At 42.6% G+C, this 23,958-nt stretch overlaps 2 protein-coding genes across 3 annotated transcripts in view; one reads left to right on the top strand and one right to left on the bottom strand.

Moving 5' to 3' along the window:
• Positions 1 to 544: 544 nt before the first annotated feature.
• Positions 545 to 22,739, bottom strand: fgf11b (fibroblast growth factor 11b). 2 transcript variants are annotated; one of them, XM_052048074.1, is made up of 6 exons: positions 22,127 to 22,739; positions 21,724 to 22,049; positions 10,098 to 10,208; positions 9,285 to 9,388; positions 3,728 to 3,926; positions 545 to 3,143 (listed from the first exon to the last, which is right to left on the bottom strand). In XM_052048074.1, exons 2-6 carry the CDS (start codon positions 21,914 to 21,916, stop codon positions 3,007 to 3,009), a joined length of 744 nt encoding a protein of 247 aa, XP_051904034.1. In that variant the 5' UTR covers positions 21,917 to 22,049; positions 22,127 to 22,739; the 3' UTR covers positions 545 to 3,006. The 2 variants fall into 2 exon arrangements, with proteins under 2 accessions (XP_051904034.1, XP_051904033.1); XM_052048073.1 differs by having other exon boundaries at positions 21,724 to 22,739.
• The window catches only part of nlgn2b (neuroligin 2b), an 85,102-nt gene continuing 78,940 nt past the window's right edge, over positions 17,797 to 23,958 (top strand). The window contains exon 1 of the mRNA XM_052048071.1: positions 17,797 to 17,931. The gene's annotated coding sequence lies outside the window, so the exon portion shown is untranslated. The remainder of the gene's footprint in view (positions 17,932 to 23,958) is intronic.

Below are 23,958 nucleotides of genomic sequence, written 5' to 3'. Positions count from 1 at the left end.
GATGAGCAGCACTAGGGGCTTATTTAAGTGCTTTATAAAGAGGGTAGGGGTATGAATGTCTGCTATTTTGAAATAAAAAGTCATAAAGTTTGCCATCTTTGTTCGGATGACAGCTAAATAAACCTATTCCATACTCCCTATTCTCACCTTGAAATCATACAGTGCTTAAAATTATTGCTACGCGGGGACTGAGGAGGGATCATTTGCGTTTTCCTTTTCTATTCTGCACCGATGACAAAGCACACGTTTGGGGACACAAATTGCCCTTGAAACACACACACACACAAAAAACAGAGGACTTCATTAAAATATGTAATTCATTCTATCCATAGCCTTCGTGTCATAAATAACGCACTGTGCCAAGCGTGCTCCATTATCATATCAACATGCCTCATACGTCCCTGGCAAACATCTTGCATACCTTACGATAGAAATTCTATATCAGGATTCCTCAAGAATCTATGTGGCCTTTCGTCGTCAACATCTTACTTTATGCATCTACTGTATGTATGCATCTGTATGTATTTTTTTTCCATCCTATTCATTACAGTCCAGCATTCAATTCCAGACTGTGTACATAACAATTGTTAAGGCCTCCAATTGACTTTCTGTTAAAAGATTATCGGCCCCAATTGCAACAAAATCTAGGAGACCATTACACAAAAACAATACCAAGGTTTTCCATCGCCCAATCTGCAAATGTGTTGAATATATTTTACAATGCATACAAATATCTATTGCCACAGAAAGTCACAGGAGTCTATTGGCGTTATTTCCAAGAAGAAACGCAAATTAGGTAAAAAAAATAAAATTAAATAAATAACGTGATACACTGCTTTTTGTATAGAACTCAACCGAATTTTTGTTAGGACAACCGCAAATGTTATTTATTTTTAAATATTTATTTACTGAGCCATTTCCGTATTTTTTTTGCATATTTAGCCATGATTATATTGCATGATTATTTACATTTCTCTCTACGATGTGGTGCATGTTTGCTGGTGATATCCAAGCGCATGATGAAACGTTGTAGCTATCTTTTGTCCCGAGGTAGATTGCATGAGTGACGTTCCCTCTTGAAATTCCAGATTGACGTGAGGTCATTGCATATCGGTTGTAAAATTGGGTCTATTTCTTTTTTTTTAGAGAGCCAAATATAAAACCTGAAAACAGGATTCGAGCGGATCACCTTCTTTGTGCCTCGGTTTATAAAAGACTCTTATTCTCCTACAGACAGCGTTGCGTTCTTTTCTGAATGACGCGGTTAAGGTTACCTGCAGTATCTCTTTCCCTTGCACCGACACTCATACACAAGCATCAAGTGTATCGTCGGAGTCAGCCGTCAATACACAGGGGTGACGGCACAGTCCCACCAAGACATCCACTAGGACGGCTACGTTTTTGAGGGTGATTCTTCCAAGGTGATTTGATAAAGCGAGCGGGTGGATAAGCTGCCAGACATCGTCAGAATAACAAGTGCTCCTGCTCCGAGGCTCCTCTGGCTTTGATGTTTGCCTTCAAACTCTGCTTTATGCTGACAGCAGATGCTGAGTGAAGTATACACCTCGGCTCGTTTTTTTTTTTTTTTTTTTAGATGACTAGGTTCTGATCCACACTGGATTGAAAATATGACCCAGTTGTTGGTGTGTAGCTTTTGAGCTAGCTCTCTAATGATAAGTGATCACCTGATGGGTAGAAAGGCTGGAAAGAGAATTTTGCTTATTCTCTTTCTGTGTCTCAGTCATTTTTTGATGATACTGAGTTATGTCCCAAATAGGACTCGGATTTAAGATCTCATGGGTAGTATATGGAAGATTAGTGAATGGTTTTGCTGTATTTTAGTATCTGTTTTTTTTTCCAGGAAATATTTCATTATTACTAAAAACTAGGAAGTCGCGGATTTCCATCCATCCATTTTCTAATCTGCTTACCCTCACAAAGGTGGCGGGCGTGCTGGAGCCTATCCCAGCTGTCTTCGTGCAGTACGCGGGGTACACCCTGAACTGGTTGCCGGCCAATCGCAGGGCACACTAAGACAAACAACCATTTGTGTTCACAATCACACCTAGGGACAATTTAGAGTCTCCCATTAACCTGCCATGCATGTTTTTGTTTGTGGGAGGAAACCGGAGTATCCGGAGAAAATCCACACAGGCACGGGGAGAACATGCAAACTCCACACAGGAAGGCCGCAGCCAAAATCGAACCCTGCACCTCTGCACTGTGAGGCCAACGTGCTAATCAGCTGACCACCGTGTCGCCGTCGCAGATTTCAAATCGCGGAAATCATTTCGATTTTCTCTAAACAATGGCCAAGAAGTATTGATGGCCACTGCGTGGCCGAAGGGATCGTATTTGTGAGATTATGTCATCACTTTCTCCCTGATCCTCATCTGACTTGATTTGACCCAGGATTCCAGTTGCCATATTGACTCTTTTGAGCTGCTTCATCTCATGTTGAGCTTTAGCTGACCTTAATGATTAGCCGAGCTGGTCGGCAGATGGTGTGGGGAAAGCCGGCTGGGCGGCACAGTCACCAACTTTAGGGATCAAGAGTGGGCTCATGGGTGAGGATTATGAAGTCGAGATTGCTTTGTAAACGTGCGGATGGTGAATATCACAATGCAATAGCGCAAACGCTGCACAGGGGCGGGAGAAAAGACAAAAGTGTCACGGTGACAATGAAGCATGATGATAACAGAGAAATTAATGAGCCTGTGTATCAGGAAATTCGAAGGGGATCGGTGGAGACAAACATTTGGGATGGCGGTTGAAAGTTGCTGCGGCCAGGGTCCAGGTCTGTCATTCTGTGGTGACATGGGCGGGGAGGGAAGATTCCTCTCTCATTGTGTTGTCTACTGATGGACTGCTCACCCTTCATCCCTCAGCATCATATCGTGCACTTCTGGACCATGAGAGACATTCACCCGGCCATCCTCCGAGCATGATGGCTGACTTTGTTCCAAGTGTCACTGTTGCCCTCTGACCCACCCTCCGTCTCCTGTGCTAGGAGGCATCAGCCTTGGGGGCTTCTTTCCGTCCATTTTTTAAGGACGGGGAATCTGATGTTTTGGTTGTCTTCCGTGGAGGACTCACAGGCTCACTCGTGAGCTCATGTAGTGATGGCTCCTTATACATTGCAACTGCACAGCAGAGAAATAATGCCCATAATTACCGACAAATATTGACATTGTTATACATTGAAGGGATGGGCATTAAAAATGCACAAATCAGGTGTTGACAATTTGGGACATGAGATAACATTTTCTTTTTTCGGCATCTTGTGCAGTCAGTAATGTCTCAAACAAGAGGCAAAATTGCCGTCCATCCTTTCAGTGTCAAGTTTGCTGGCTCAAGACAGGATTGGAAATTAACAAGACGGTCTCCCTGTGCACACGCACTAGTCATTGGAGATGATTAATTTGGTCAACGTGACAGGGAAACCTGATTGTAGATTTTATCTTATTGCACAGAGGCAACTGGTTACAAAGTTAAGGCACTCTTTCATTCAGCATACGAATGCCAAACGCACAAAGTGCCGACGTGCGTTCTTCTTTAGTGGTTCAGCGGCTTGTTCTTTGGGTCAGTAGACAAGCACACGGCGGACCAGCCTCACAAAAATGAAACTAAAAAGATCGGATCAATAATTCTACCTGCCGTTGTTTATTTAGTGTATTCAAATGCCCATCCCGAATTACAGACAAGGTTCACAAAAATGGAAACTGACCCTCGATAACTTTAGGCAGGAAGTGCGCGGCTCCTTTGTTCTTCTTTACCCGGTTGCCCTTCATGACCTGGCCGTCACGGTTGATACCGATATACCAAGCGCGGCCAGACTGGGTCTGCCGATAGAGCATTGAGGAGTATGTGACGTAGTAGTTCTCAAACACACTCTCCTTGAACTTACACTCCGGAGTGAAGTGATCCTAGAAATAAACATGAAAAGGGAGAACGGGGCAGAGGTGCATTCACATTAGCAACGATTGCAAGGGAAGCCAAATTACGGGCAATTGTCATGAGATCAGAGAAGCATCATTGGAGTCTTTGAACATCCTTATCGTTGGGGTATAAAAATATGAACATTCATGCCGTACATGGCAAAACAACATGAACATCTCTATTGATCATTAAACCTCCCACAGGGAATCTTAGGATATGCGCAACAACCATTATACAATGGACACTGATTTTTTTTATACAAATAAAGAATTTTCATCTGGATCTAAAAGAACAGTGATAAATAAAATACTATGAAAGTAACAACCCCATCTGACAGTTTGACTGAAATATCAAATCCCGAACATGTTGCATCGTATTTTAATGCACATTGCTGCCAAATCAAGAAATCAGCATGACATCTGGATAAGATTTAGGAGGAAAAACAACTTCAAGACGATATGTTGTTGACAGTAATAACACGCAAACGGACAAACAAACTCGAGCCAATGAAAATATAACCTCTGAAGTGAAGGTCATCAAATAAATCTTGTGTGCAGCAGAATGACGAGGTCATAAAAATATTATTTATTGTTTAGTTACATTTGGTTCAGAAGCGAGCATTGCAAAATTCCGTCACTGATTAGTTGTGTTGTAACACTTAAGATACTTCCAAGGAGCCTCTCTGTCATAGTTGACTTGAGAAATGTGTTTTTCAAGTGTTTGGTTTCGGCGACAGATTTTGAAAGTCTTGGTCTGTCTCGGACTTGATTTTCAAAAATCTTGGGCTTGTCTCAGTCCCTGACCTGCCTGACTTTGGTTATTCTGTCGAGGTCAGTCGAGACCGGCACTGATTTGCTATTCGTCATCTTCACTGATGGATAAGGTGAAGTACATGGTAAAACTACAAATACCGTACCTTCAAATTATGTTTGACTCAACCCTCCACCGTACATTCCACCATCCTAAAGACTACTTATGGCATCTTGGATGTTTTGTCAATGAAGCATAGCTTGCTCCATCTTTATGACCATCATAAAATCAAAGGAGCAAAACTCGAATCCAATCCATCCATTCAACCAATCATTACAAATGATCATTTCCCCCTCCCAGCCCCAAATCCACACCACACCGCTTCCCCCACGGGTGTGTTCTCTCTCCTCCATCAGGACATCTGAACCTTGTATCATGTTGACTGTTGATATTAAGCAGTCGAGACAGATATACATCTTCCTTAGTCTCTATCAGTCTTGTCAGGGTCCTTCTCCTGTCAGACAGCAAAGCCAATCTGGTGAATTGATTAATTGCCGTCAACATTGCGGAAATGGTGGTGAGTTTCTACGAGACTTTGGGGAGAAAGAGAAGAGCTCGAGGGCCACCATCTGGCATAAACAAACCGTTAGCGAAGAGCCAACGGTAGAGAGAGATGTGATGCAAGACCTCCGGTTTCACACTTATCATAGATCATCACCTTTCTCCTTCTCTGGGAAGCATCATCCTTTAGCTGACAAGGCAATTCAGGACTTGGTGACCTTTCTCTGCCCACTCTGCTGCTCCAGGAGTTTATGCCCATTTAAGGCCTGCTCCCTGAACAGAGCAAAACAAGCTTTTTCTCTTCAACCAACTATACCACTACTTTGACCACCACAGCATGGAGCTATTTTAGGAGCCCCTGACAGGTTTGATACCCTCTGCTTTGTCTAATGCAAAGAGGAGAGAATCGATTGGTGATGTGCTTCATTTATTATTAATCCGATCAGAGAGCAGAGGGCAGGAGATGTCTAAGACAAAAAAAAGGGGAACGTTGGGAAAGTAAAGAAGAAAGTGGAAGATAAGAACACAGACAAGTAGGCAGTCTCGCCTGAGTGCGAAAAATGAATATTTTTGGTCTGACAAATTCTATGCCCCTTGATCTGACAAAGACAGCTCTCTCCATAAAGAAACCATCATTCTCACAAAATGCCCTTCGGTTCAACCTCTGAAATAAAAGAAACACCGGGGATAACCCCCCTCTTGCAACTAATCCCCTTAATTACCCTTCATAATCACTTCGCTGAAAATAACCAACCTTTAGAAACCACATCAGCTGCCTTTCATTCATGTAATCCCAAAAGCAATATTTGTTATTAGTTGATAAAAACAAAAATCCAGGCATGATTATGCAATCATTGTTCATTTTTCATGGCCATTTAGCACAGAGGGTCAAAAATTGCTGTCATGTTATTACATTTATTTTTGAAACCCCCTTGAAATATCCTGTGGATCCAAGCTGAACAGAACCCAACCAGCGGGTAGTTACTTCCTCACCAAATTAAACCCTGTAGACAGATTATTACTGAGGACATATTCTATTTCTGTTGTAGTTATTGTTCACAGTACACATTTACACAAGTAAAATGAGACTATGCCAACATATGAATTGTCAGCCCCGTATTGTTTATATGTATATTTATTTAATTGAAAGTTCAATAAAAAAGTGTTTGCCCTTCCATATGTGAATGCCAGACGGTGCCTCCCTCATGCGTCCCATTCCAAAATGAATTTAAATGAAATCAGATGAGAGAGGTACAATGTGGCGTCCGTGCTGAGAATCGACAAGATGCGCCCAAACCATTTTCTGATGAAGGAATGCACCCGCCTCCTCATCCCCGCCAATACACAACCCTCATTTCTGATTACGTCTCCCCTACATCCTTCAGAACGCTTAACTCTCCTTGCCATCAGCCTTGCTTGCTCTTGTATGTCCAAACAGGATAAATGTTAAACATATTTAAACTCACGTAGCAGAAAGTCCAAAATTGGATAGTCACGGTGCATATAATCAAGAACAGAATGAATATTGATCCCCAATTTCAAATGTCTTATTTGCACTTTTGTCCTCATGTGTGGAATTAACCGATGCGTTGCTAACGTAGACGCGCTTCTCGAATCTTCAAGATGTTCTGGCTGCAAATCCGACATGCAATTAGTCGCATTCTCCTTTTTAGACAACAGGGGTCACAGTGTCGTACGGGCTCTCTGTGCTTATTGACTATCCCATCAGCTTTGTGGGCATACACTGAAAGCATGAGTTTCCCCAGCCTCCGAAACATCCCAATTCACCACGTTTCCATAATACCACCGCAGCAAACCCACTTCACATAAAACCCATGTCATGGAAACCGAATTATCACAGCATTTTTCTTTATGGCGCAAACCGACGCATGCATGTAAAGGATGCACAAAAAAGGATGCAAAGCCAGCAGCAGCGCATATATTGCTGATGTTATTTTGAGGCCAGATGCAGCTGCTCTTTGGCGCACCGTGTTACGTAAGTCAGTCGGACATGGTTGTGCATATTAAAAAGGTTTATCCGCACATGAGACAGTCAATACTGCCTCAGAAGCTTTACGGTAACATATTTAAATCATGCGGATGATAATGTGATGATTTGTGTCCCGTGGCCTTCTGATTGGCAGATTGGTACGTCGCTGAGAGGGGAGGAGCAGCTTCCAGTCTCTCTCCAACCTTCTGTGACACCTGCTGCCTTTAGTAATCACTCAGCTTTTTAATTATCCACGCTACCCAGGAAACAAAGTTTGGGTGTATCATTATTGCTAGAGGCATTTTATACCTGTGCAAATGACTACGGCTAGGTACTACAAATAACCCTTGGTCGTATGTACGTGTGCATAGACCAGTCCTGTCAATCGAATAGAATGCTGGCGATATTCACAATAGAAGAGGTGTACGGGGATGAAGACATTTTCCAAGAAAACATTTGTTTGTCGCCTCTCCGAGTGGGTCAGTGATGAGCTTCTGGAAGAAAATGTGTCAGACAAAAATGTTTTCACTCTCCTGGGATTCTTTTGAATGGAAAAGTAAAGCACAGCAGAGCGTGGCCTTTGAGCGGAAATATATGCACTGTGCCGTTCTACCTTCAATCCATTCCTGCACCGTTAAATCGGAACATTAGACACACTCGAGAGGAAAATATGCGGTCATAAAATCAAACATGCCTGATATTATACCAAAAGACAGGTGTTCGGTTGTAAAGCACCTACATAGGAGTATGTGTGTGCATGCGTGTATGTAAATGATAATGACAATGAAATGTGTGTTTCTCTGGGAAAAAATAAATAAATTGTGGGCTGCACTACAGCTATTGACTGCAGCAGAGGAAATCCCCACACTGTTCGCGGAGGAAAAGCATAATAAGCAGTGCAGCTCAGAGGATAATGAGAGCTTGTGCCTTTGCCATATTCCACATGCTTTTGCACATAATTGTTCTTTCCTGCACTAAAACCAACACATAAGACCATGTCTGGTCACAAAATACTGTGCATCGACCGTGTTGTGAATATTTTCCCTAGTCCTGATTTTTTTTAAGTTTCGTTTTTTTAACAATAAATATAAAATGAGGTTCAGACAAAAAATGTCTAATAAAAAAGTATATGTCCCATATGGAAACAAGAAGAAGAAGAATTGTGATTAACCACAGTTTTAGTTTTTGGACAGATGGCCGTATCCTGGCCTGATTACCACCAGGGTTTTTTCATCCAGAAATAATTCGATCTGCTACACTTTAGAGCAAAAGTACAGAACAACAATGCCGTGAAAAAGTATTTGCGCGGTTCCTGAATTCTGTGTTCTTTTGCATTTGCATTTTATCACACACAAAATTTCATCCAACCAATTTTAATATCACAGCAAGTTGTCTCGGTCCTGGATGAGCAAAGCAGCCACAGACCATTAGATAGCCGCCACCATGCTTCACTGTTGGCTCAAACGCCGAGCCTTTTTTTACCCCAACGTAACGGGCCGCACATCTTCCCTTGAGGCACAGCAATGCCAAAATATAGTAAAACAACCCTTTTCATCAGGATCACCTTTCGAGATTGAACATATTTTCGTGGTCAAAGTCGCACAATAAAATTTTCCCAAGTCAGGTGTCATTTAACATTGAAAGTGAATTTTGACAAAAATGTGGGGCCTAATGATTTTAGTCATACATATGCCACGATTCCCACGCATATTTAAAAAAAAAAGGCTAATATGAGTTTTATTATTGACAGTTTCTATCCGGAAATCCAACATTTGAATCTGTTTAGACAAAAGACCAATACGAAACATGTAACTGCCAAGTGGCAGAGTGAATCTCTAAATCTAAAATGACAGTAGTGATAAAGGCTTTCCATGTATTACCTCTCTTCATATGATTACACAGAGAACCGCTTATCGGTAGCCGCGAAAAAGCTTTGGAGTGATCAGGATCATGCGTTGCGGGGTGCGAAGCTTACCTCCCAATGTCACAAACTGGTGCAGCAATATTTGGGGCTTTCATAGACTGATCTGCACAGCATACTTACCGAAGTATAGAGGTATCCGTCGCTATTCATGGCAAGGTACAGCCCCGTCTTTGCACCCTGGATTGCCACAATCCGCAGTCCCACAGGAATTAGGTTAAACTGCGCTAAATTGGATAAAACAGTTTAGGGAAGATCGAGAAGGAGAGAAAATAGAAAGTCACACAACTCTGAATTCAAACGGCAAACTCACACACGGCTAAAAACCTCTGCATTCTCTTTCTGCATTGTCGCAGTCTTGGGGGCTGCAGTCTCTCTACTGCATGCTATAGCTCCCTTTTTACCCAAATGCCGTGACCTCTCAGAGTTTATGTTGCAGCAAACTCTACACCGTGTCACCTTCACTGAGCTTAACGCATCCTCTAAAACTGAATAAGAGCGGGATGCTCTACCTCAGCAAATGGGGCTTGGAGCTGAGCTAAAAGTGGATAGTTCGACACAGCACCCGAGCAGTGCATTGCTTCAAAGCTAAGACAGAAGAAAAAAGGCGAGATGGGGAACATTTCTTCCAAATTGGTTGAATCAACTGCTACTGCAGTGTGAGTATACGCCTTTGTGCCGAGGGTCAAAACCTCCAAATTCAATTCTACCTGCAGGATAAATTGCATAATTTGGGGCTGAAAAGATAAAATTAGACTTCTGGGGGTTTGGATAATATTCACATCATGTCAGCAGCAGGAATTAGAATTATCAACGTTGTAGCTATGAAGGTAATAGACTTCCCTCAGACGTATGATTGACTGAAACGACGCAACAGATTAAACAGAACCGTGCGCGCGCACACACACACACACACACACACACACACGCACTTACAAAATAAACTGCTCTCATCTCTTGTACTGTCAATGGTGCCATCGGGCTGCATTTGAAGGTAGTATCCATGTTGGCTATACAGGCGGGATACAATGCCTTTTAGTTGCGGCTCTGCAAATGAACACAAGGTAACATCTCCATTAGTTTATTTAGCAATAATCTCAGAACACAAATTCAAGGAGTTTTAGGATACAAAGTTTCATCTCTGCTTACCGTGCAATGACACTACTACAATTCTAATTGTATGGTTTGCCACGATTCTTCCCTTAATGTGCCTTTTCAAGTCGGTGTCCTTTCAGATAAAACTGCGGCAACTGAATTGATCATGTCATCATTTCAAGACACGCTGTCATATCGCTCAACGGTTCGTTTTGTTTCATACCTTTAACCTGCTAACAAATAAGCTATAAGAATCGCTGTGGCAAATAAACATCAACATGTCAGCAGTTCTGCGAGCGTGTTTACAAGCTGACATAAATATTTCGCTTGTTTTTGCCCCGACAGAATCACTCACGGCGCTTTGCTCTCCCATTTAAATATGTGGCATTCAAAAGGGTCACACACAAATGATGCTGTAGCGTAAAGAAACTCCCGCCTTTTTTCAAAACTCTCATTCACATTGTCATATTATGGTGAGTAAAAAATATGTCGTTAACAGCTGCCCTCTCCAGAGAAGTCTCATTCCAAACAGTTATTCAGCATAAACGCTTAAGTTTTAGCGACTCTCAGTTAATTAAAGAATCGCCCAAGGTGCATTTCGCACTCATCCCCAAAACCCTTGTAAGACACACCAGGTGATGAATAATACACTTTGTTTTAGCCTCCGTATTAATGCGATGGTTTGCTGTCACATGCATTTTTAGCTATAGCTGGGGTCATCAGAGGCTAAATTTAGAGAGCGAGTTGGAGAGTTAGCAACATAAAAGATGCAATCAGGAACCTTGGTGGTGGAGAACAGGAAGGAGGGGGGGTGAAAAGAGTGAATGTTTAATGAGCGAACACCCCGCAGCTCATTTTAATTTAAGAAACAGACATAACCTCGCCTCCTGTTTCTTGGTAATTCAAACAGTAAGGAGAACCCTGCAGGTCCTCAGTGACTCATCTCATTTTTTCTTTTCACTGCTCACATTTATTTATCTCACCATTCCTTTTCAATGTATGTCAAATGAGAGAGGTGAACACGGATGAAGGAGCAGGACCAGGGAGTCATGTGGGTGTTGCTCATCCTCCAAACTCCTCCTATGCCCTCGCGCACAGCCCTCGGGGAGTTTCCTGGTAAACTGTGCAATATGTCTTGTCTTCTGGTGACTAGTACAGGGGGCAACAAACTGGCATGACGATGATGCAGTGATGAGGTCTGAATTACCGTTTCCCTCAGGAAATGTTCCAGGGTCGAAGCATCATTGAAATTGCGACCCGGCCCCTTCGTATCTTTCGCATCTGCTGGTTCAAATACACACCCCCATACCCTCCTGCCCATTTATTTCATTTATATATTTTTGAATAATATCCTGTACTTGAGTTGAACCTCCAACAACATGACATACAATCCAATCAGAGCAGTCAGTAAATGTCAAAGTGAGGGATGAAAAAAGGGGAGATAGCAAAATAGGGGAATTAAGGAGGCACGGGATAGATAGAGAGATCGCTGCGACATGCAATGAAGATGTCAGTTTGTTCAGAATGGCAGCTCTGTGCACCACAAACAAAAGCAGACTTAAGCAGAAATTCTATAGATGGCTCATGGTAGTCGTGCTACATTTAAGATATCCATGTTAGTCACAGAAACACTTTTACTAATATTACGTTTCGCTGAGCATGCCTCTGCAGATCAAGTTTCAAGCCATTCCACCTACAATGGACACTAAATTCCAAGCCATTACGAACATACTGTGTACCCCCCCCCCCCCCCCCCCCCAAAAAAAGCAAAACAAACACATCAACAGCTTTACAGCCTCTGGAATAAAGATTGATGGTTGGTAAAACCAGTGCCAAGCATGTATTGCAATGTACACACAATAATTTAGGCTTAATAGCACCAAAAGGCATCCAACAGGAAACTTGTTTGCTGCTGTCAACACGGAGGCGTGCATTCGGAATTCACTTCCTCAAACCAATTTTTTTTCTTCTTCATGATGTATATTTTTGACTGGTGCGATGTTAAAAAAAAAAAAAGTTCAAATCGCAAACTTGGCGAACGTCTGCAATACTGAGTCCTATTCCTGGTTTCAATGCAACATGACAATAGACACCAGCGAGATTCCCAACTTGTTTTACGGTCTTTTTACTCAACAATACTAATTGTTTATAGTCTGCACGTACCTTGCAAGCATGTGACATCCTTATGTAACGCTACTTTTTCAAAGAATGCTGAACTCCAGCTTTAATGGCTTGTGTCCTGCTGACTGTCATATACCCCCTACTGCTCCCAAAAGTCCTGGAGAAGTGCACGCACTGACAGAAAGTAACATATTGTGACAGCAGTCTACCTCCCGTCGGATTAGCAAAACGCACATTTGTTTACATGAGCAGAAAGGCTGTGTTTCTGTCACAGCGATGCAAATGTAGCCCGGGTTGCACCGCAGACTGTAGGTAGAAAAGAGGATGACTATCAAGAAAAGAAAGTGACTCTTCTGTGTTTTGGGTATTACAGATGTATTCCAACAGCAAACGCAAAGGTATCCACGCGTGCTCCGTTTGCGAGTGAGAAAACTTAAAATCAAACTTTTTTTTTTTTTTCGGAGAGCATAATAACTGCCATTGGCTGGCAACCAGTCTGATGTGTAAGTCACCTAGGAGAAGTCTCCAGTTAGACCCGCCATTCTAATGAGGGCGAGTGCATAGAAAATGCATGGATTTATCGATCGATTGTACTCGTGTCCACTGTATACCGGGACGCTGTCATCCCAGCCGTAATTGCTTGAAAGTACAATACTTTTGACTTTTCACTTACATTTAAATATCTCATCCTTTGTGGTGCTTTCCAGACTCACTAGATTCATCATTCACTATTGTTTTAGGGAGCTTTCACTTTCACATGAAAAGACCATCAGCGCTCTATCTCTGTCTTTTTGTGTAAGTCACCTGAAAATCTTTTTTTGTTTTGTTTGTTTTGTTAAAAAATGTAGTTTGTCTTTTATAAATTGAACTATTGTACACATTTTGATTTGGTTGCAGCAGCATGACATCTTTCAGCACATGTAAAATTTTAGATAAATATGCCCGAGGCACATTCTGCTGTCCTGGACATGTGGATATTTCCCATGCAGGGGCTGTGTATGATGTCGCTCATCACTCACAAGACCCATGTGGGGCTTGAGTGACAGAAAACATTAGCCGATCCAGGTCAGTGGAGTGTGGGTCACAAAAGAGACCTCCCTGTCTGTTTGTGTACATCACTGGCGCAAGTGGTACACACAACATGTCGACTCATCAGCAGACCCGTTTCCCGAGCGACCTTCATCACACATGAACGGAAACAACAATAGCAGTTGACAGGAAGAAAAACATGCAAGTTGCTGCTTTCTTCAGATGGAAATGCCTGATAAGATTCACTGCGACAACAATAAAAAGAAATAAATAAATCAATACCATCCAAGTAAATAGAATATTTCGTTGATTAAACTGAGCATGTCTTACACCTCGGCGGTAGCCATTTCGCCATCTACGCATGCAGGGACGCCCCTCATCAATTTACATTCAACACCAATAATCGTATTGAAAACCCCGTGGGAGGAATGAGGCCTCGTCCTAATAGTACCACCATTCACCAAGCAATTAGATGTGCGTCTGTACAAATGAGTTCAATGCGCATCCGACGCCAAGGCAATCACTTCGTGCATCGCTGCAGCCATCAAGGATGCTTAAACCCTTCCCTGCGATGTAATTGCTCTGAAAAATAATCACTAGTTGAGGTTTATCACTAATCAGTGTTGGGTGCGTGTTAGTTATCACTGCATTAATCTATTTATCTGGATTGATTCAAGTTCAATATGTTGCTTGCTAATAGCTGAATTTCTATTGAGAGGGCTGGAGGTAATTACTAGGAGCTGCATGACAGAGCAGCCAAGGACATTTGATCGCCGTCTCTGACCGAATCAAACAATGGGGGTTTTCCTTGACTTATATTTTCAAGACCTACACTTTCTCACCTCCGTGGCGATTACGTCTCTGTTCCTCACACCTCCTTTCTTATTCTTTCCCGCCGTACGTGCACATGTACGGAGATCAAATACATCTATCAAATACCCCCCGCCCCCTCCTTCCGAGTTAATTATAAGAAATTCACGAGAGCACAGTCCTCTGTCAGGGCTGAATTATCCTTCAAATGTCTCCCAGATTTGAATGATTTGCACTTTGTGGCTTGAAGTGCTGAATTTATGATTGATACTGTCGCTTTGTTTTTCCTAGTGTAGTTATTTCTGGCGTGTACATACAGTACCCTATTTTCCGGCGTATAAGTCACAGTCTTTTTCATAGTTTGGCCGGGGGTGCGATTTATACTCTGGAGCGACTAATGTGTGAAATGATTAACACATGATTATGTCATTTCTAGTTATTTTCACATTAAACCACAAGAGGGCGCTGTCGACCCGTGTTGATAAATCGACGATGAGTCTGACATAAGCGACGTAGAAGAGGAAGCGGCGCATCGTCTACCTCCCGAGTTGGGGGCGTTGTTTAAAAGTGACACCGAGCATGAAGATTTCATTGGATTTCGTGATTTGGAGTGAAACTGATAGCTTGGTAAACATGTTAGCATGTTCTTTATGCTAGAGTTATCTGAATAACTCTTCATATGTCACGTCGTTACTGACATTACCAGGCATGTCAGTCATGTAATGTTAGTATAACGTACACTTATTCAGCCTGTTGTTCTCTATTTTATTTTTATTTTAAAATTGCCTTTCAAGATGACATGTATGTTTTTGGTGTTGGATTTTATCAAATACATTTCCCACAAAAATGCGACTTATACTCCAGTGCAACTTATATATGTATGTATATACGGGAGCAATGTATAATCCGAAAAATACGGTAAGTGGTGCGAATGTGCAGTCATTAGTTTACAATGGTTGTGTGTAGTTTCCAGACAAAGCTGAGTTCGGGGTGTGGTCATAATTGGTCTGTTTCCGCCTAAAGCTTCCCAGGTACACTTGTCCTGCCATTGTACTAAATGGATCTTTTGGCCATGGTCGCAGCCAGCGCACCTGTTGAAATAGTCCGTTTCTCCCAAGAAAAGAAAACTATATGGCGGGAGAGTGTCTTAAGAGCAGATTGGCACAGGATGCGCCGAGTGAATCCATGATACCTTTCAGCCAAACATCGTCTGTGATCACGCGTGAGAGCCAACATTGCACTTTGCGCTCAGATTCCCTTGAATCTAAATGTATCGACGCATTTATTAGCTAAGTTCCTTTGAAAACTTCATCCTGAATGCTTTGCATAGTAGTAAGCAAACACACCCCGTGTGAACACTGCCAAGGGATATATTACAGTAGTTGAGTCAGATGTTATTATTCTGTTTATATTTGCATTCATAAACTATTCATGTAAGTGCACAACAGACACGTTACATAACTCTGGTCGTTTGAGAGCTTTTATTGGTTACTTCTAGGACCTCATGCTAATTTATTCCCCCTTTTCTTCCCACTTCCTTGTCTGCTCATCAGCGCCCCAATCGGTGTCCTCCAACTTCACCGACTTTCTTTTGTTGGAGGTAAATTCAGTCTGTCCCTGTCAGGTTACATCAAAGCGCCCACTGATTCTACTTAGCAAGTACGCGTGGGAGGTTAAGGTGCTACCTTCAGGACGACGGAAAACAAACGCATGCTCCCTGCATGCGCATCCCTCAGCTGCCTCACTTTTAAATACGACTTAAGAGCTTTGTCAACAGCTTCTCCGCAGCTAAATATCAAGCCCACTCTCAATTCAGAAAGCCGCACAGACAATCCGCTCATGTCCATTTCCCTTCCCTCCCCCACCAAGTGATGAGAAGCTTCTGCAATCAAGAGACGAGGAAGTAGATAAGCCATGAAATGAAAGTAAAGTGCATAAATAAAACTCTTAATCTTGTGCAGATTTCCTACTTTTATGAAGAACGCCCTAAAAGATTAGAGTTGGAAACTTTGTTGCTTTGCTTAGATCTAATCTGATGACATTTTAAAGGATAGAATAGATGACGGAGTTTTGACATCATCACTCCGTGTCATTTCACACCATTCGGTTCCAGATAATTTGAGTCTTCTGATGTTCATTGTTGAGGTTCATCATTTAAACGCGTTGATGATTGTTGTTCTTGGGACTTGTCACACAAGTCGCAGACAAGCCTCGGTAAACGTGTTGGTTTGAAACCACGTCTCTCTGTCTTGCCCACATGAGACTCACATGGCCTTTGCTCCTACACATTTTTCATGCAACCATTTTTTTTGTGCATGTCATCACAGTTTCCAGGACAATCTGTAATTTTCAGGCAATCACGTGAGCCCTACTTCCAACTTTTGGAGAATAAAAAATAACAATGAAAAAAAAAGGGTACAAGTGAAAAGTTCATGTGGATGAGAGCTTTCTGCAGTGACAGTTAATATCCAGCCTCGTGGTTTCCTATCTCACATTTTCTGTTCGGCAGGCTGATTCACAGCTCTTTTCACTTCCACCCACCTTGCTTTAATCTCCTCTGCTATCTTTCTTAACTCCTCTTCCTGCATGTTTGATTACCCCCTTTATCTGTCTGTGCTTGGCGTTCCCAACCAGCCCCCACTTAGAAATGCATTTTTTTTCTCCCATCGGTAAGATCTTGACTTTTCTCCTATTAGTATCTGTTTACCTTCGCCAGACTCCTCCTCCCCCACCTCCCCGTCTCGTCCGCTTTCCCTCTGCCTCGCTCTGACCCCTGTCACACTCAGTAAAGTTCTGATGAGAAGCTACCCAACACTGCATCGTCTGATCAGGTGTTGTCGAGTAAGCGACTTTGCCCGGCCCTGATCTCTTGGGGTCAGCTTAATGCCATCCTCGGCTGAAGCTCTCCTTGTAACTCGGTCTGCTGCTCCCCAGCTGCGGCCTAACATTTGTGCTCAAACGGTCCTCGGGTACTTCCTCACCTGCATTGCTCCTCCCTGCGAACAGCCGCGAAAAGTCTCAATTGTATTTGTGCAATTTGAATTTTGACGAGTCGTCACTTGTCAGAGAATTATCTATACATCGATCGATTGATCGATCGCTGATTTCCCCTATGTTTGTTTTTCACGCCCACGTGTGGGAAAATGTGATGCTTTGGTTTGATCAATTGTAGAGACAACCCTCCCCCTCTTGGAAAAAGATGAGAGCCTTTGAGATTAGAGAGGAGATCAAATAATCCACGGCGCCCCTGGTTGTTTTGTGGAAACGCAGCTCTACTTCGAGCCCCGTGCAAGCGGGGAAACTATTGTGTGTGCAAATGACATGGAGTTGAGTTGTATAAATGTAGGAGGTTAATCTTGAATCAGTTTTCCCACCCGCAGGATATTGTAAAGTCAACATATCCTGCCAAAATGCAATTAATTGTCGGAGACTTTGAGTCCAGCGTTGTTCGGCCAAACTATGTGAAACAAAATACAGTAGAACAAATGCTAATTATAATCAGGATTAAATGACGAATAGATCTGTGCTGCAGCATGCAAATTGTAAAAAAAAAAAGTCCTCCACCTCTTTAGTTAAACTGTATTCTTTGTCACTATATACTGTATGGCTCCACGCTACCACAAGACATCAAGATAGAAGGAAATCCTCCTCGGTGTCATCCAACTGGTCGTGGATGGAAGTGCCAACCTACTGTCAGGATGAACAACTCTTGCAGGTAAAGGAATTAACTCAGTGCTTATTTACTCCATCGCAGTATATCAGAGCTATTCCCAGATGGAAAAACGTCAATATTTTGACCATAATAGAAATATTTACAAAGATTCAGCCATGAATGAGCTCCCCATTTCTTTATCAGCTGTTGATTTGAGCGATGTTGTTACTAAATGAAGGGCAGCCCGGTAGTCCAGTGGTTAGCGCGTCGGCTTCACAGTGCAGAGGTACCGAGTTCGATTCCAGCTCCGGCCTCCCTGTGTGGAGTTTGCATGTTCTCCCCGGGCCTGCGTGGGTTTTCTCCGGGTGCTCCGGTTTCCTCCCACATTCCAAGAACATGCATGGCAGGCTGATTGGACGCTCTAAATTGTCCCTAGGCGTGAATGTGAGCGTGGATGGTTGTTCGTCTCTGTGTGCCCTGCGATTTGCTGGCAACTGATTCAGGGTGTCCCCCACCTACTGCCCGAAGACGGCTGGGATAGGCTCCAGCACCCCCAGTGACCCTAGTGAGGATTAAGCGGTTCGGAAAATGGATGGATGGATGTTACTAAATCAAGCACTATGAATCAGGAAAATATATTTTTCACATACAGCAGCATTGGTGTTAATGCTTGCTTTTTTGTGCCATGAATTCCTAGAAAAGTGATACATTTGTCTGTATATGAAATATATCTGTCCATATAGTGAATATACACAACGATGCTTGAAAGGCCTTTCGTGTGAATTGCACACATACTTGCAGCTCCTCCATACGACATTTCAATCCATCCATGTTGTATGGCACTCGTCCTCATTAGAGTCGCGATGAAACTGGAGCCTATCCCAGTTGACTTTGAGCGAGAGGCGTGGTACAGCCTGGACCGGTCGCCGGCCAATTACAATATTCTAGTCCCCAAAAGTCTTGATAAGCGCATTTCCGTAAGACTCCTTCGAAGCGTTTGCTTGTCACACAGAGCAGCATTTCTTCAACAGCATGCGGGGAAGATGAGCAGTGGCTCATGCAGTCAAAATGCTAATTACAAATCTGGGCAAGAAAAAGAATCTTCTCCGTCTCTGTTTCACCTTTTTGTCGCGGCACCGTCATCCATAGGACAAATCTGGTACCCTAATATGAACAAGCTGTGTTTTTGTTGTTGTTGTTTTGGTTTGGGTTGTATTGTCCAGGCTGCGCAAAACAAATAAAGAGCACAATATCCGCAAAGCTGTAATCTTGCAGCGTGTTACCGTATTATGATGTTTTGGCTGCGTGGACGATCACCGCCATTGGGTGAAAATATACAATGACTTGACACTGTCATCAATGATCTGCTGCGCGGCAGTCTTGTGATCATCAAACAAACTTCTCAGATTTGGAAATCAAATACTGCAGACATAATGTAGAAAGTCCTCATCATAATTGCTCCTCATGCGCCACAATAAATCTGCTCCGAAACAGCCTTCTGCGCTGCAGGCAAACAAACACTCAAACGAACACTGTCTTCTCCAATCAACTGCGACGGTATGTGGCCTCGTCACGGAGGACATGATCAGCAGCATGTCTACAAGTTGTGTTGTGAAGCTTGGCCATAGTTATTGTGGTTCAGTTATTAAGCAAGACAATTGAATGGAAAAGATCACTGTAGGAGAATTATAATAATTGCACTATTTTTTTATTGTCTCTCTCAACATGATGGAATACAGGAATGTCAGCCATCTCGCTACCTCTGCGTCCTAGACGCATAATTTTCCCGCGGGACGCACAGTTCCAAATAATGTGCGTTTTTGGGACGCCATGAAATTTCTCAGTCAAAACAAAAAAAAACGATCGCAGTTTGACAATCGCCGCCATTGTTGTTTTGATCTCGCGTGACGAGATTTCTGTTCTCGCAAGACGAGATTGGCGAGATCGGCAGACGTTTGCCAAGTTGTGCAACGTTAAAACTCGCTTTGCGAACAAGTATTGCGAAAGTTTATTGCGGAAATATCACAGAGGAAGCAACTGAAGTTGGATCGTTTTTTTGCGATAATATGTTGACTTTGAGAAAGCCTTGCATCATTAGAAGCAGAGTAAAGAGAGGAGAATTTATGAACTCAAAGACTGAACAATGGGATTAAATAAGAACCTATTTCTCAGCAAATTATGTATGCCTGAATTATTTGCAGCATTTGTTTATAAGAAATAAACCTAGTATCATTGTATATTGTTCTTGTTTGTGTTATTATCATATGCAATTGAATAAGTAGACCATTTCAGTATTCAAAATTTGAGACTCTCTAAATGCATAACGGGACTCATAAGTTTCTGATCAGCGAGTCCCTCGGACTCGCAGGGCTCACACTGTAAAATGATCACTGAATGTCCTTTCAAAAAGTATGTGATTTAGTGAGTCGACTATAATATACATAGTTATTTAAAAAAAAAAGTAGAATTTGACCACTTTTAGTTTTATTCGGTTGCATTTTGGTCTTTTTCATTGATAAGTTGCAGAGTATTATGTCTAGCATTCAGGGACTTTCAAAGTGAAAGATGATCAAAGAAACTGACTGTTTCACAGCTTACATTTTTTTTCCGTCTGTGCTTGTTATGCGCTTGCAAATACCAAGAAAGCATCACCGATTGGCTAATTTTCCATTCAATTTGGCATCTAAAGAGCAACCGAAACATGTTATTATGACAATTATTGCGGAGTACTTTACAGGAGCCACTTTCAATATCACAACAGCTTCCAATGACATTGTCTTGCCCGTTTCTGTTTATGACAGCATGTTGAACGGCCAAAACGCCAACTTGAAAAAACATTTCACGATCATGAGGACATCATATTGCTTCAAGAATGTCAGCAGACAGGACCGATGTGGGTGTGTGCGTGTGCAGCTCAAGATAATGAGCTTGATGAAACTGCTGTAGCAAAGTGTAGCTTTTCTTTGGCCAGAGGCGAAACGGTACTCCCATAAATTCTCAAGTCAAACATGCTGTTGGACAATAGAGGGAGGACGAGCAGCCGTTGCGCATGCGCCGGATGCAAATCCTTGTGTCCTCTGGCAGTTCTGCTGCTCATTGTCAATTCAGCGGAACTTTTCACCAATGCCAAGAACAAAAACGTCTAGTTTTTATGACATTTTTCTCATGCAAATGTACCCTAAATCCCCGCAAAATAGTTACAAAACATCGTTAAATCAGGCACATGAACAACTCTGCGTGAGTCATTCAAACAAGAACATTTAAATCGATTAATCATTCTTTCCCATCTCTGTTTTTGCATCAGCAATTTTAGCTCATGTCAGACACACCAAGACGATTCGGTACACCTGTACGTCATGACATCGAATACACGAGCTGCGCTGTCAATTTGGCCTTTACAAACAGAATAAACTTCAATAGCAAAAACGTATTGTAATTAATCTCTTAAAGGACCTTAGCATCAACTGTTAAATCTTGTTCAGTGTCAAAACAAACTGAGCATTGATATATCCAATCAGGCAGACTTCCTACCACATGTTTCTGTTGAGCTTTGCGGTCATTAATTATATTTCGTGCTGAGTTTAGTAGCTTCACAGGAGCTGCCTTATAAATAGGAGACTATATACATTTGCGCGTGTATAAATCCTTGTTCTCCGAGGAACAGTTCATTGATCCAATGCAGATCTGTTATTTGGGGTGGAAACAAAATGGAATGGAATTTAGTGAGGGGCAAAACACTCATATTTTTTCACAATCTATATAAACCAAATTCATGGCAAACAGAGGCAAATAAAATGCCACATAAAATGTTAATGTTATGCACAGTATATTAGTTTTATGGTGGCAATGACTCACCTGGTCTCTTCTCGTTGCGACCTTTGCGACCCCCACACAGTCTTACTTTGGAGATGAGAACCAGGATCTGTTTCTGGCACAAAGACTTGTTGCTCTTTGGACAGGGCTTACGCTTGTTGGCTACCGGTCGATTGGTTTGGTCGTCCTTGACAGCCCGTTTCTGTCTGATGAGTGAGCTAGCAAGAGCTGCCATCTTCCCACCCCCCTCTCAACTTTGGGAGGGGGGTGTCTTCCTGCCCAGGTGCCCCTTTTACTGTTGTAGCTTTTGCTTTGCGCAAAATCTGGAGTAGGACAAAAGGTTGTAGAGAAGTCCCCACAGGGGAACCCTAAATGGGTTAACAGGGAACAGTTTAGCGGGAGGGTTCCCTTTGAGATGGAGGAACTAGGAGAGATGCAAGTTCACCTGCAGTCCAATGTACGCTCTCCACACTGGCACAAATATATCAGGAAGGAAACAGTCATGTTGTGATCATATTAAGCAAGGATGGCATTGGAAAAGGGAGAAAATGCTTTTCTTCACACATCTTGAATGCCAATCCCTCCATAGACAAGCTCAAACTCTAATGTCACCAAAAACTAGTCGACTACTTTCATGCATTACAAAAAAACGATTCCACATATAAAAAGACTTTCACTCGGGAAAACTGAAATCATTTTTAATGCTAGGAAGATATTAAAAAAGGAAGAAAAATCAATGTGTTTGTCACCATTTGTGCGGTCCACGGGGGAACTTTGCCTCCCATTTAAACGTGGCAGCCTCCAACAATGATGCGGGAGTCCGAGTGGTAATCCGGCGGATTTAAATCCAGAGGTAGAACAGCAGGCAGCACGTTGACGACGCTTGTGAGAACAGTGAAGAGACATGGACTCAGAAAGATAGAGGCTCCTCTTCTGCCTCTGGATGGCATTGCTCTGTTCCCACAGTCCTCACCGAATCCCCTCACCCCCCCCCCCCGGCTCCCCCTCTCTCTCCTTTGCCCGCTTCTTCCTCCTCCTCATCCAAAGTCAGCGAGTGGTTTTGAGAGGATGTGTGTGTGAATTCCGGCAGCCACCATCAGTAGAGGTGACATTCATGAGATAGAGAGAGAGAGAGAAAGAGAGAGAGAGAGAGAGAGAGAGAGAGAGTGTGCGGGGGGGGGGGGGGGTAGTGAGTGCGAAGCTGCGATGTGTGAGAATGAAATTGTCTGCCAAAAATAAAAAATAAAAAACACAGTAAGTGACCAATTCAGAAACTCACAGCTTTGAAGAGGCTGCTGGTTGTCTCTTTGTTAATGTTCTTTTTTTTGGGGGGGGGGGGGGGGATGGGGGGTTGGAATCATTGTTGAGTAGAATTGATGGTGAAAGGAGCAGATTATGGCAGTTTGCCATCTCTTCTGGAAGAACAAAATTACCATGTCTAACCTTACACACACACACACACACACACATCGGTTGTTTTGTAGTGGAGACTTCCCTGCTGCTGCGTCTCTGTCAGTACTCTGCTCCCACAGCAAGAACCTCCTAATCAAGTCATTATTGCCGCTCCACTTGTGATTTATCTCATTCATCTCGAACCCAAAATTAAAGCAATAAATAAATATGAAAAAAATGTTTTACTGATACTGGCATCAGACCTGCCGCCAGAGCCCGGTGTTAAGGGGGGCACATGAAATTCATTGGGGGGAGGGTGTGGTGTGGTGGGAGTGGGGGCTAGGGGGTCAATTATTAATGTCCTCCAGGCAGCACTTACTCCATATATTTGGATATATTCATGTATCAGTGCGGCTCCCAATCAATCGGATTGAATGGTGCCCTTTCCAACAACCACTGGCAAGTATTATCATTTACAGTACATCTACGCCATCTTGAGTAAGTCGATGCCGCAGCCCTATTGGATGTATCAAAGTGAAGCTCATTGTGAAGATGGCTCGTTCGCTTGCTCCTTGTAGATGTATAAAGTATCGTCAAGCAAGAACTCACTGCATTTTAACTCAATTTTACAAATATTAATTGCCGTTTTTTGTGTTACATCGAATATGGCGGATGCGCTGACATATCGCTTTTAGCGGACCACCTCAGTCATTGGGTGTCTGCATGGGAAATGAAATAAAAAAAAACAAAAAGAAAATTGATCTTAGGTTTAATTAATTGATACGGCTTCAAATGGCTCTTTACTTAGCGAGACTAATGTAATATGTCCCTCCTCATTTGCCATGGAGTGATTGAGCCCGGGTCGAAACATAATGTGGGACACTA

Source organism: Hippocampus zosterae, chromosome 16, assembly GCF_025434085.1.
Source record: "Hippocampus zosterae strain Florida chromosome 16, ASM2543408v3, whole genome shotgun sequence".
Taxonomy (NCBI): domain Eukaryota; kingdom Metazoa; phylum Chordata; class Actinopteri; order Syngnathiformes; family Syngnathidae; genus Hippocampus; species Hippocampus zosterae.
Note: the sequence above shows the minus strand (reverse complement) of the source record. Positions and strands in the feature narration are given on the sequence as shown.